Source organism: Rhododendron vialii, chromosome 2a (assembly GCF_030253575.1).
Source record: "Rhododendron vialii isolate Sample 1 chromosome 2a, ASM3025357v1".
NCBI classification, from domain to species: domain Eukaryota; kingdom Viridiplantae; phylum Streptophyta; class Magnoliopsida; order Ericales; family Ericaceae; genus Rhododendron; species Rhododendron vialii.
In genome coordinates this window covers 15,753,459-15,767,990 of record NC_080558.1, presented here as the reverse complement: position 1 = coordinate 15,767,990, position 14,532 = coordinate 15,753,459, and the positions used below count along the sequence as shown (strand labels likewise).

General features: G+C 34.7%; 1 protein-coding gene across 1 annotated transcript in view; it reads right to left on the bottom strand.

Moving 5' to 3' along the window:
* Positions 1–11,517, bottom strand: part of LOC131317216 (plant intracellular Ras-group-related LRR protein 4-like) — a 46,093-nt gene extending 34,576 nt beyond the window's left edge. The window contains exon 1 of the mRNA XM_058346784.1: positions 11,044–11,517. Coding sequence (XP_058202767.1) covers positions 11,044–11,517 — 474 coding nt within the window. The remainder of the gene's footprint in view (positions 1–11,043) is intronic.
* Positions 11,518–14,532: the final 3,015 nt, after the last annotated feature.

Sequence of the window (14,532 nt, the reverse complement as noted above, 5' to 3'; positions counted from 1 at the left end):
TTTCAAAAATTCGAAAATTGACATCTGCTCATCGAACCCTATCCTATGGAATTACTAGCTCTTGCGTATTTTTTATTTTATTTTTTGTTAAACCCTATGTGTATTTTACACAAAAATTGTCCAAAAGCCCTAAATGTTTATTCAATTCCCCATTAGTTAACATCTCCCTTTCTCTTTCCTTTTTCATTTTTTCATAAACCGGCCATAAACTTTATCAAGTCACCCTAAAAAAGTAAAATCACTAAATAGACAGATATTATTTTTGGTCGTCACTGTCGTACATATATTATCTTAATCCTTGGCAAGTTTCTTTGGAGTTAGTTCAAAAAAAAATAAAAATTAACTCTACACTAATTTTCCCTAATTAATAATGCAAGTTGGTTCACACTTCACATTCAAATGTTGCCACACTTCAAAGAATGCAATAGTCTCAGATTTAATTGAACAATAGGCTCTATGAACTTCTAATCATCAGATAACAAAGGACACAAAACAACAAAATGAAATCAAAAAACTTATCAAAAGTTCCATACCACCACAACCCAACGGCGAGAGCTCCACCTCCTGAAAGAATGAAACACTATGTGAATAACATCGTGTGATTACAACCGATCTCACGACTATCACACAACCGATCTCACGACTATTACACAACCAATCTCACGACACACTGCTTGAGACTCCTCACAACTAACTCAAGACCGATTGTCGCCGACTCTCATCTGATGCTCAACCTTGGTTGCACGGAAATTGCCCCAAAGCCCTAACTGTTTGTTAATTAATTTTAATTCCCCATGGTTAACATCTCCCTTTCCCTTTCTTTTTCATTTTTTATAAAGAATAAACTTTATCAAGTCACCCTGAAATAGTAAAATCCCTAAATTGACAAATGCAGGCATTTCATTTTGTTTTGTTTATTGTAGTATTGACGTACATACATAATCTTAGCACTTGGCAAGAAATTTCTTTCAAGTTACTTCAAAGAATTTTTAATTGTGCACGAAGGGGGTGTTTTCGCTTAGCGTTAAGTTATAGACTATAAGAAGTAGTACACCATAACATCGAGTTGTTTCCACTAAATTATAAATTGTAGAAAACTTGTTAGATGTTTTAGTTTAGCGGAAACAACTTTAACTTTTAACAAAAAGGTATTAGTTTAGTATGAACAACTTCACAAAAGCCAACAATTAAGTTGTATTGCAAAAATTTTAATGGAAACTGAGGCCTAATTGTCCCTAATTAATAAGTTTTAGTGTGGGTTGACAATTCACATTTAGATGTTGCCATTCTTTTAAGGAATTGGAATAAGGCTCAGATCTAACTACCCATGATAGGCTCCATGAAATTCTAACTGGATAACAAATACTAACACAAAACAATAAAAGTTGAATTCAGAAAAATTTACGAAAATTCCACACTACTACTCTAAACGCCTAGAGCTCAACTTCCAAGAAGGAATCAAACGCTATAAATAATATCGTGCGATTACAATTGACCTCACTACACAATCGAAACTCCTCACATAAGACTTAAGTCTTGTTGTCTACTACTCATTTATCAACTCACCCTAAACAAGTAAAATCCCTAAATCGACAAATGCAGGCATTTCATTTTGTTTTGTTTTTGGCAGTCATTGACGTATATACATATAATCTTAACCCTTGGCAAGTTTCTTTCAGGTTACTTCAAAGAATTATTAACTGTGCACACGTTTTCGGTATTCATTAAGTTATGGACTATTTCATGTAGTCCATAAACGTCAAGTATTTTTCACTACATTACCGGAAAATGTATTGGGGTTGGTAGAAGAAAACGTATTGGATGTTTTAGTTTAGTGGAAACAAATTAAGTTTTGACAAAAGTTTTAGTTTAGTATGAATAACTTCACAATATCCAATAAGTCCAAGTGCAAATTTTTTAGTGAAAATGGGGCCTAATTGTCCCTAATTAATAAGCAAGTGGGTTCACACTTCACATCTAAATGTTGACACTCTTCACGGAATTTCAATAGGCTGCACGGAATTTCAATAGGCTGCACGAAATTCTAATCAGATAACAAATAGGGAAAATTCTAAAAAGGTACTTGAACTTTCAGAGAATTTGCAAAAACACACTTTGACTTTATCTAATGACAAAAAGACACCCAAACTTACTATTCCGCTAACATTTGCACGCCCACCATCCACTTCTATCAGACTGGTAATGGTTACAGCTAATGGAAGGCGTTAACCTTCCTTTTTTTTACGTTTTATTTCCAAAAATTATTTTTAACTCTTTTTTTAGTATCAAATAAATATGCAATAAAACTCTTTTTATTACTTACTATTTATCAAAAAATAAATTTACTCTATTTTTTACTCCCTCCGTCCCTTTTTTTGTGTCCAGTATTTCATTTTGGGCTGTCCCTTTATAAGTGTCTATTTTGTAAAGTTAGGAGGGTAAAAGTTGGTGCATTGTCTATTTTGTCCCTAAAAGTAGCTTTCATTTTGAAAAGTTAGTGAGTAAAAGTGTAATGATGATGGGTAAGTAGGGAAAGTGGAGGAAAAAGTTGATGTGAAAGGTGTAATGATGATGTCTTTTTAATAAGTTGGAGTTACGAAACAGGACACTTAAAAAGGGACGGAGGGAGTATTATTTACAAAAAGAACTTTAATAGAAAAATTGACCCCACACCACCAATCAACCCCACAACCAAGCGTCAAAGCTCTAGCTCTAATTTCATAAATTCAAAATTACTTTTATCCTCATTATTTAACCTTCTTTTAATTTTTTTAAATTTTAGTTCAAAAAATTACTTTTAACTCTTTTTAGTAATAATTAAATATGCAGTAAAGAGAGGTTAAAAGTAATTTCAATTTTCTGAAATTGGAGCTATGGCTTTGACTATTGTTTGTGGGTTGATTGGTGGTGTAGGGTCTAAGTTATTTTTTTTTAAATAGTTTAATGGGGTTAAAGTAATTTTTAATAAATAGTTAAAACCAAAAGATTTTTATTGCATTTATTTAAAAATAAAAAAAGAGTTAAAAGTAATTTTTGAAATAAAAATTAAAAAAAGGAAAGTTGACGCCTTCCGTTAGCTCAATCCGTTACTTGTCTAATGGAATTGGATGACGGGTGTGTAATTGTTAACAGAATGGTAAGTTCTGGTGTCTTTTTGTCATTAGTTAAAGTTCAAGTATTTTTTTGCAAATTCAGTGAAAGTTCAGGGTTTTTTGAAATTTTTCTTAACAAATACTCCCTCCGTCCCTTTTTAAGTGTCCTGCTTCGTAACTCCAACTTATTTAAAAGACATCATCATTATACCTTTCACATAAACTTTTTCCTCCACTTTCCCAATTTACCCATCATCATTACACTTTTACTCACTTACTTTTCAAAAAGGAATCTACTTTCAGTGACAAAATAGACAATGCATCAACTTTTACCCACTAACTTTACAAAATGGACACTTATTAAGAGACAGCCCAAAATAAAATACTGGACTCTAAAAAAGGGACGGAGGGAGTACTACAAAACAACAAAAGCTGAATTCAGAAAAATTTACGAAAACTCCACTACCAAAGCCCTGCCCAACGCCTAGAGCTCAACCTCTAGGAAGGAATCAAATGCTATGAATTAATAAAACATTTTCTGATTAAAATCGACCTCACTACACAATTGAATCTCCTCACATATGACTGAAGACTTATTTTCGACTACTCATTTAGATATGTAGTCCATGTGATGCTCCTATTTCTTTTCTTTTTTTCCCAATCGGTAATAGGTGATTATTCTTATTACTGCATCAAAGAAACATCGAGGGAGGCTTCCCTATTAACCCAGCTTGGAAAATCCTATTTCGTTGACAGAAATTTCCCCAAAGCCCTAAATGTTTGTTAATTTCCTATAGTTACCATCTCCCTTTCTCTTTATTTTCAATTTCTTTCCATAAAGAATAAACTTTAGGAGGTCACCCTAAAAATGTGAAATCTCTAAATAGAGAGATGCACGCATTTCGTTTTATATTACCTTTGGTAGTCACCGTCGTACATTTATTATCTTAATCCTTGGCAAATTTCTTTCAAGTTACTCCTAATTAAGGATTTTTAATTCTGCGCACTGATCATTGTCCTTAATTAATAAACCAAGTGGGTTCATACTTTACATTCAGAAAAATAAAATTAAAAAAATTAACAAAAACTCCACACTATATACCAGAACATGCACATCCCAACGCGGAGAGCTCCACCTCGGGGAAGGAACCAAACTTTAACAATAACAACGTGTGATTATAATTAATCCACCTTACTACACAATTGAGACTCCTCACAATTATCTCGAGACGAATTGAGAATCGGATTGACCTTTTTTTGAATCGTACGTGAATCATAACGATTTGGTCCAAATTTTAAAAATACATTGAAAAATGTATCTAAGTACCTACATATAAAGATGCATTGTAAAATTAAAATATATAAACTTAAATTTATCGTAAAGTTCATTTTTTATTATTAATTGATGATCACATGGTCTAATAGGAAAGACTCTTGTACATAATAGGAAAATAATACTCTAGGAAAATGGCTATGTGCATATATATAGATGTTATGGGTTCGTTATAAAAATGAAAGTTTAGCTTTAACACAATAAAGTTTGTAGTTTAATGGGTACGAAACTAAACTACCTTATACAACAACATATGTGGGTTGGTTCGAGGCTCTGAGCCTTGTCTCGGTCTATGATTCAGGGGCTACAAGAATTTAAAGTAAATACCAATACTAACAAAATTTTGCACGGGAACAAGAATTTTCGTGCTTAACAATATATTATCTTATATTCTTGCTTTCCAAAAAGAAAAACTAAGGCAAAATTGCAAAAGTGGTTCCATATCAGTCAAATACAACAATTGTGATAAACCTTGGTTCACCTATATAGATTCGTATTGTTATTTGCATGAATCGGGAGTCAAATCGAATTGGGAATCGTACAATTCATCATCGATTCTATATAAACATTGATTCACCTATAGATTCATATTGTTTTTGCGTGAATCATACGATTTTGACAACTATGCTTGAGAGGGATTGTCGACTACTCCTTTGGATATGTAGTCCATCTGATGCTCACATTTGGTCGACAAAAATTGCCCCGAAGCCCAAAATGTTTTATAAATTCCTCATAGTTAATATCTCCCTTTCGCTTTGTTTCTTTTTTTTTGTTTTTTCATAGAGCATAAACATTAGCAAGTCAGCCTAAAAATGTAAAATCCCCTAAATATATTATCTTAATTCTATTTTTAATTCTTAGCAAGTCAGCATTTAATCTATTTTATTTTTTTGTAGTCGCCGTTGTACATATATTCCCTTAAGGGGATGATGCTATGGTGTCCCCGGTCATTTTGGGAACACCGTAATTTTTGGCATAATTTAACCATTATGAGCATAACTAAAACCTATTATAAGCATAACAAAACCCAAACAAGGCATAACCAAGGAATATCCAAAAAACCAACCAAGGCATAACCAAACCCAATCAAGGCATAACTAACAAGTTATGCCTTGCTATGATTCTGTTATGCTCATAATGGTTTTGGTTATGTTCATAATGGGTTTTGGTTATGCTCATAATGGTTTTGTTATGCCAAAAGTTACGGTGTCCCCAAAATGACCGGGGACACCGAAGTCATTCCCTTATCTTTATCTTAATTCTTGGCAAGTTTGTTTGAAATTACTTCAAAGAGATTTTAACTCCACACTGAGTGTCCCTAATTGATAAAGCGAGTAGGTTCACACTTCACATTCAGATTGTCGCTGCACTTCGAGGAATGCAATAGGCTCAGATCCAATTACACAATGGGCTCTACGAAATTATAATCAGATAACAAAGGACACAAAACAACAAACTGAAATCAGAAGGATTAAAAAAAAATCCACATTACCAAAACCTAGCCCAACGCTTAGAGCTAGCTCCACCTACGGGAAGGAATCAAACACTTTAATAACATTGCATGATTACAATCGACCTTACTACGTAGTTGAGACTCCTCACAATTGACTCAAGACTGATTGTCGACTATTAAAATGAGTTTGAAAAGTGGATAAGTGAATTGTGTGGTGTGTGTGTGCATCAAGTTAAATTGAGTGATATGTGTGCGTGTAAGTGTGAGGAAGAAAAACAGAGACGTGCGCTATATCCTGACAGGAAATCCTTTGAAATTTGTGCTTTGATTGTTTGTAATAAAATTGTGAGTATTAGTGTGAAATTTATTTCTCCCACTCTTAAGAATGTTTCGTATGGGTGAACTTAAGGTGTCCCAAAATGTTTGTGTGTGACTTTAAGGTGTTTGTGTTTGAACTTAAGGTGTCCCAAAATGGTCTTTTTCATTCTTTGGCTCGCTGCTGCTCTGTCCCCGACTCCCCTATGCAATCTCAAAGATAAATCTCATGAACGCCTGTTGTTTGGAAGGCGAGTTTTCTAAGAACACTTGGGCAATTAAGTTGTAAGACATGCCAAGTCAATAGGAAGCCTATGAAGTGGTCTGATAAGTACTGGCTTGGGTAACCACCATCTTCTATGATCATTGTGGTAATGGCCAAGAACCCGAGTTCTTTTGTTTTACTAACATTGCCAATGACCATATTTCTCTTTAATGGAGTTTCCATCCAGAAAAGCATCTTTCCGATGGATTCCAGTGAAAAAGAGGGAAGGACAACTAATCGCTCGATCGATTGTGATATACTCCATTCCGATTTCAGAAGTATGCTGCTACTGTCATAAATTTTGCATGCAGGAAGTAGTGAACTATATGCTTCTCCAGTTAGAGCGATGCCCGGGAGACCACGCACGGTGACCAACCCAGCAATGTTCCATCAACTTGGACAGTGCTCGAGGACAGAACTAGAATTTTTTATGGGAAGTGAAGCTTAAAAATGATGGATGTAATGTTACACTTGAACGCCAAATGTATACCTTCGATCGAGTCTTTCATCTAATGAATTATTGCATTCAAACATTTGCACGTACTCGGAACATTTCTGTTTTCTTAAGGATAACCTTTTCCTTAATTAAGGAAGGCATGGAGCTCAGAATTTAGCTGTTCTCTTAAGGACAAGCTTAGATTAGTATTTTTGTAAATCAATTATATTCCATGCTCTCTCCTTTTAATTACAATTCCAAGTTCGAAGTTCGTAATCAATGGATTGAGCAACTATCTTACGTTCCTAATGCCCTCAACGAAAACATACTACATCTCCCTACACATGCATTCATGTCTCATGTCAAAATAGTAACCACATTTAAGACGTACCATCTTTTTTAGATGACATACTTTGTGCATGAAAATTCCTCACGTCTGGGAGCAGAACAAGTGAAAGATTTAGTCATGACGCAACAAGTGCCTCCCTCAGCAAGCGAGTTTGTCATTGCCGACAGTCTAGGTGTGGGACACCATAGAACGTTGTTTTTGCTGTTTTAATTCTTTTTCGTAGTTGTTATGCTCTGACTCTGTTCTGTTCTTTCAATTTAAGAAATTCCGAATTACCAAAAAAAAATAAAAAAAATCTCACCTCACCCATAAGAGGGCTGTAGATAAAACAGATTGTGGGTACTTTTACAATGTTAGACCAATAGAAACAAGCACTAAGAGTAACTTGCAGCATTGAATATAATATGTTGTAATACAGAAGATGCAATGATTTCCCACAAACTTGGCATCAAATTAAATCTGATGACTACCGATGCACAAAACTTCTTGTCCCATCAAGAGAATCAACTATCCACATAGCATTATCGTGAGAAGAAACCAGTCTGTGAAAGTAGTCAAAGTACACAACAGTACTATAACAGCCCCTTTGGCTGCTTGGGTGAGAAATGAAAAGAAAGGAGTGTGATTTCTCTTAGATACTCCGAAGATGACAAGAGAAGGAAATATTGATGGTTCACGAGTTGATACAACTCCCACAAGTGCAGAGAATAAAGTCTGGGTCAAGAGTATATTTCGATATGCAGTATGACAGTGCCCATTAATTTTCTCTCTTATCTATTTTCTTTCCCGTCCAGATTCAGGCAGCGGCTTTCTGTTTGCCATCTTATCTATTTTCTTTCCCGTCCAGTTTTTGAATTTTGTGCTCGAGTGATCGATGATTGGATTTTTCTGTTTTAATTGAATTAGTTTGTTGATGAACTATGTCTAGTTGTTGGAGCATGGATGAGTTTGTGCGCTAGCGCGCGTAAAGTAATCTCTGCTAAAGTGATCTGAGAGTGCAATAGCTCCAATGCCACATACCCCATCCAAAACAGAAGTCACAATACTCAATGTTCCATTTTGCACTCACTTCCAAGTATTAGCAGCGCTATAAAAGCCATGACAAAAACTACAGCAAAGAGATAGCCGTGGAAAATATTTCTCGAAATGTGGTGTAGTATTCTGTTGCTAACCATATCAGTCCAAGAATTTAGAACATAAATTGATGGGATAAATCATAAAAGGAACTTTGAATCTTTCATGGAGTTTTGTACCATCTGTTTTAGTGTCATTTGTGCCTCCCCTAGTCCCCTGTTAGTAACTTCGGTGCTAAATGAACATTGAAAATCACATTTAAGAGCTCTAGGAGATGGACGGGAACTAGATAGAGAAAACCTACTTGAATCAACTCGCTGCAAAAATCCTTCAGCGTTTTAGTAGATTGGTACTGTTCAGGTATGGTAGAAGTAATCGTAAGGCGGCTCGAGGATTTTCGAGGCTAATGTTCAGAAGATTAGTTCACAGAAAAATATGAAGCCGAGAAGCTGGGGGAGGGAGGTTAATTACACTTTATAAGCTGAAGTGATGGAAGCGAGACGGGACTGAATCTGTTACGATGATGAACAAGGGTGATTATGGGCTGATCAGTATTGAAACACAAGTCTTAATTACACTTTAAAGGCCATTCTTCTTAAAATATCATGAACATACACACAAAAAAAAAAGTTCATATAACACGACAATTTATAGAAAAAAGACAAGTGTTTCTTTTTTTTTTTTGTCTTTAGTCATGAACTTTTTTCAATATTAGTCCACTTTATTATACTTTTTTGATTCATTTCGTTAAGATCAACAATTAACCCCAAAAATAACGATGAAAAGCTAAACAAAAAGTTATGAAAAACAGAAATTACTGGAAAAAAAAATTTAGACAAAAATGTTAGAAAGAATGGATGCTTTATGCATACATAGAAAAGTGGAAAAAGAAGAGAGAGGGATTTCAAATGAATTTTAACTGATATGGGAAGCATAGAATGCGAGATTTTTTAGCCGGGATGAGAACCATAAAGTCCAAGTGATCGGAAGGATGGATATTTAATTAAGGACTCCTAAAAAATCAACGGTCACAGACTCACACTTATCATAACGATACAGAGGGAAATTAACATATCAAACATTTTTAATCAGCACCAAGGGAAATTAGGTTCCTGTAGAGATGTGTTGAACTTAACCTAATCTAAATAAAGATTGTTGCAAACCGACAAACCGAAGGCATGCTTTGAAGTTCAAAATTCTGTCAAGCTTATTATTATTACATCAAATATGAGGTTCTCGATAAAGTAATCAATTCAAGACAAAAAAAGTACGCAAAAGAAATATCTACAATTGACAACATGATTACACAAACAAGTTTTCAAGCTCTAACAAATGCCAAAAAAATATGAGGAAGAAAGGGCGCATCAATGACGGGGATAACCTAATCTCGAAGATCCTCATCCCCTCCCGTTCTACCGTATCATAGATAATGACAAGTGAAAAAACCAGATTTGTAGTACCCAACCCAAACATTAGGGACGTGTGCAATTTTCAAGTAGTCTCCACCTTGTAAGTCTCTTTTCAACCTCGAAATTAATATTTCAAACATATTATACAATTCTAGTTTTTTGAGGTTGGCCAGATGTTCAACACCTGAGGGCAACTCCATCAATTTACAGTCTCGGAGATATAGATTTTCAAGAAGAGTCATTGAGTTAGACTCCACTCTCACCCATTTCAATCCTGCTAAGCCAACCAACCACAATTCTTAAAGCTTTTGAAACCCACCAGCCTTGAAGAATAATCCATCTCCTTCATATGCCGTGTCATGTCCAAGGTGAAGCAAATTGGGCAAATCTTGAAGGGATTGCAGTGAATCAACATCTTTTAACTTACACTACAAGAAAAATGAAAATTGGTGACGAAAAAGTGGCGACGAAATTTAATTTCGTCACTAAATGAGTATATTTGGCGACGAAAAAATAAATTCGTCACTGTTTTGACAACTTCCGTGACGAAATAATTTCGTCACCAATTATATCTGTTTAGTGACGAAAAAAATATTTTCGTCACCAAAGGTACCCATTTGGCGACGAAATACATTTTTCGTCGCTGAAGCTTAAAAAAGGTGATGAAATTATTTTTCGTCGCCAAAGTTAAGCATTTGGTGACAAAAAAAATATTTCGTCATCAAATGAGACCAATTTAGTAACGAAATACTTTTTTCGTCACCAAATGCTTAACTTTGGTGATGAAAAATAATTTTGTCACCATTTTAACGCTTTCAGTGACGAAAAATATAATTCGTCGTCATATGGGTACCTTTCGTGACGAAATTCATGAATTGCGCTTTGTCACTAAATGTATTTCGTACATAACTCTTTACCAAAAACTCCGATTGAGATAATTTAAATTGGATTTGAACAATAACTCAATTGTCTACAACTTTCATGTTTATCAAAATTGCTAATTTTTATGTTTAAAAGGTACAAAATTATATTCAAAATATATTTTTATGTTAAAAGTATAAGTTATATATTAGATATTTCAAATATTTACTGAAAAGTGTGTGTGGTGCAGTTGGTCAGAATTTGCGCAAAAAACTCAAGAGACTCGGATTTTTTTTCAAACTCAAGAGATTCGGGTTTCATCTCATCTTCTTCTTGTGCAATAACTTCCAATGCGCGAAGGTTGTCTAGCCTCTCAAAGGATGAACATAGCACAGTCCCATCTTCCTTCTGTAGCTTTACAATGACCAATCTCCTCAATTGAGTTAGCTTTCCCACCTCTCTTAGCACGATGCCACTATTACTCCCTCGGTTTGCTTCAATAGCACATAGTTTCTGCAAGTACAACAAACTTCCTATTCCAGCCGGGGCTTTGAAGCCAATTGTACAGTGAAAAGGACTATAACAAAGGTCGGTGTTGTAACGATACAACAAGAGATGGCGAAGACGTTTGAGCTTCAGGATCTCATCAGGCAACTCGGTGACATTCGTTTGTTTCAGATCCAACGTTTCTAGCTTCTTGAGTTTTCCGATCGATTTCGGGATCATTTTTACATTTGTCGCCCTCAAACTTAGATAAGTAAGATTAAGGAGGTCCACACCTTCATGCGGGAATGTTTCCAATTGTGCTCCTCTCAAGTCTAACACCGTTAGTAGCCTTGCACCCTTGCCTGAGGATGCAACCTTTGACAACATGGACAACGAACCAGTTGTGCTGAACATGAATAAAAAGAACGTAGGCGTGTGATACATGCAGGTGCTTTGTTGAATGTCTTCCAAATTATGGTGGACCGAGAGACGTCGCAATTTCTCAGGTCACGCTCTGCCTGTTTCACTTGCTATTGTGACATTGTTTTGCTCTCTCGACTTCACAATTATCATTTCATGCCAAAGGTCATGGATCCAGTAAATGATTTGAAATTACCCAAGAGTCACAGTTTGTGGTTTTGTATGATTGTTTATATTAGAGCCTACTTGTCTTCATTTAAGGGAATAGTTTTTATCATTTGTCGTGTCTTTTTAAATTTTTTCCCCATATTTGATCCATGTTTTTCATATTTTTATTAATATTAAATCATTAAATTTGTTTAACCAAAAGCTAAAAGAAAATTTTTCACTACCCACGAGAATAACTCACCATCAGATTTAGAATTTTAGAGAACTTGTTCCCCATTATTTGTGACTTAAGTGCACTGTTGTTTGTTGTGATCCAAGTGTTATGTATCATTTGTTTACCTCTCCATGCTCAAGTCGGGAGTCTCACATGTGGGGGAGTGTTGAAATTTGTCCCACATCGATTAATTATCTTCTCTAAAACTAGTATATGAGTCTGAGCGACCTCTTCACTCCTTGCCAATTAGTTTGGAGTTGGATGCTTTAACAAGGCATATATATATATATATACAGCCATAATAGCCTACTTATGGTAAACCTAATTACAATCCAATTACAGGAAGCTAAATAAGGTAAGCAAGACTAGACCCTAACTCCCCATTACATAATTATTGCAACACTCCCTCTCAAGTTGGTGCATAAATATCATGCATGCCCAACTTGTCTACAAATTTTGAAAACAACTTATTCGAAACTGGTTTGGTAAGGACGTCCGCCAGCTGATCCTCTGATCAAATTTGGGGCAATTATGTGATCTTTGCTTCCAACTTTTTTCTGTTAGGCTGAATAGGATTGTGAGCGATATCACACACAGCCTTGTTGTCACAATGCAATTGAATCGGTTGTACGTCTTGATGGATACCCCAAATCATGTAAAAGATGTCTCAACCATAATATTTCGCAAATCCCCAATTCCTTATACAAAAAAGTTCGCATTCGTTAGTTTTTCGTCAATTTTTTTGTAAAATATTACTTCGTCATAACGAAAGAAATCTAAAAGTCTAAAAATTACAGCCAAAATCTAATTTTTAAATAAAAAAAAAAAAAGCCAATTAGGCATTTATTTTTTTCTTTATTTAAAAAAAATTAGATTTTAATGTTCATTTTTTACTTTTTAGATTCTTCCCATCATGACAAAGAAATAATTCAAAAAAAAATTGACGAAAAACTAACGAATGCGATTTTTTTTAATAAGAACAACAAAATAATTCAAATAGATTATTTTTGCCAGAAAAAAAAGTTAGTCCGTACCATCTCCACCAGACCAATTATTGCCAAAAATAATTAAAATAGATTATTCACTGGACAGACTTGATTAACCACCCTACAAGGGGCGTGAACACACAGCACGCGCAAAGAAGTACATCTAGTTGTGACTTGTGAGTGGGTGGGTGGTTGATTTGCTTTGGGAAATTGAAGTCATTTCATTCTCTATCTCCTTAGAAGATTTTCAGTCCAGGCCAAGGCATTTGTTCTCTCTCACAACGGTTGTGGGCTCTGCCTAATTGTGTTTGAGTAACACACACTCCCTACACTTAAATAATCATGCTCCTGGAGCTAGAATTTCGTAAACGCGGTGACAGGACTATGAAAAATAAGATTTTGAAATTTCAAGATTTGAAAATCTAATAATTTGTTTGGCTTAGATTTTGAGGAAGGATTTTTGGATAATCAGTGGGGAAAGATAAAAAGAGAAATGAGATTAATAATTGAAGAAGAAATTTATGAGAGACCGTGAGGAGAGAGATAATTGGGTTTTGGGACCCAAAATGAACATATTCTTAAGCATTTAAATATCTAAATAACACCCAATACAAAATATAATTCTTACCAAATAAAAAATAAACTAATATTAATATTAAAATTTTAAAAAAAAATGCGAAACAACAAGGGGGCCATGGCTCCCATACGCCCACAAGTAGCTCCGTCATTGCCTGGAGTACTGCCACGTCGTGTTCTAGAATTTTTATTTTCACCGCACATTGCCATGGGAGCAACATGTTTTGTGTTGGAATCCACATCTATGTGTTACAGAGAAGGACATTGGAGCACCGCCCCTTGGTACTCTAGAGAGCACTGAAAAATCACTCCACCCACCGACTAACTTCTGCTGAAGGGAAGGAGCAATACCATGTGACAGTGAATAATTAATCTCTCCTCTTCTTGTTAAGCTGAAGAAGAGAATAGTTATTTTGCGGTGTAAAGCTGAAGTGATCGGAGCGAGAATGGGCTGAATTTGTTACGGTACTTGGAAGTCATAACGGCCTGATCAGTGTCGTAAAAACAAGTCTTATGACCAAAAAAAGTAAAAATTATGACCAAGCATAAAAAATTTCACTAAAGACCAAAAAGTATGAAGCAGTTGTCTCTTTTTCTTTTCTTTTTTTAAAGTTTCGTATTATATAAACATTTTTAAACATCGGTACGTTCACATATTTTTATTTTTTTTTGTGATTCATCTCATCGAAACGAAGGACATATTAACCTCCAAAATTACGACGAAAACTAAACAAAAAGTAAAAATTACTGAAAAAAGATTTTATACAAAAAAAAGTAACTGCATTTTGCATACGTAGAAAAGTGGTGAAAAAAAAAAAAATTAACTGTCATAGAGTTCATAACATTACCAAGGGGAATTAACATATCAAATATTTTTAATCAGCACCAAGGGAAATTAGCTAGGTTCCTCTAGAGATGTGTTTAACTTCACCTAATCTTTAAATCAAGTTTGTTCCAAACCGATAAACCTAAGACATGCTTAGAAGTTCTAAAGTCTATCAAGCTGATTACACATCAAATATGAGATTCTTGATAAAGTAATTAATTGAAGACAAAAAGGTACACAAAAGAAGTATCTAATACACATCGATCATG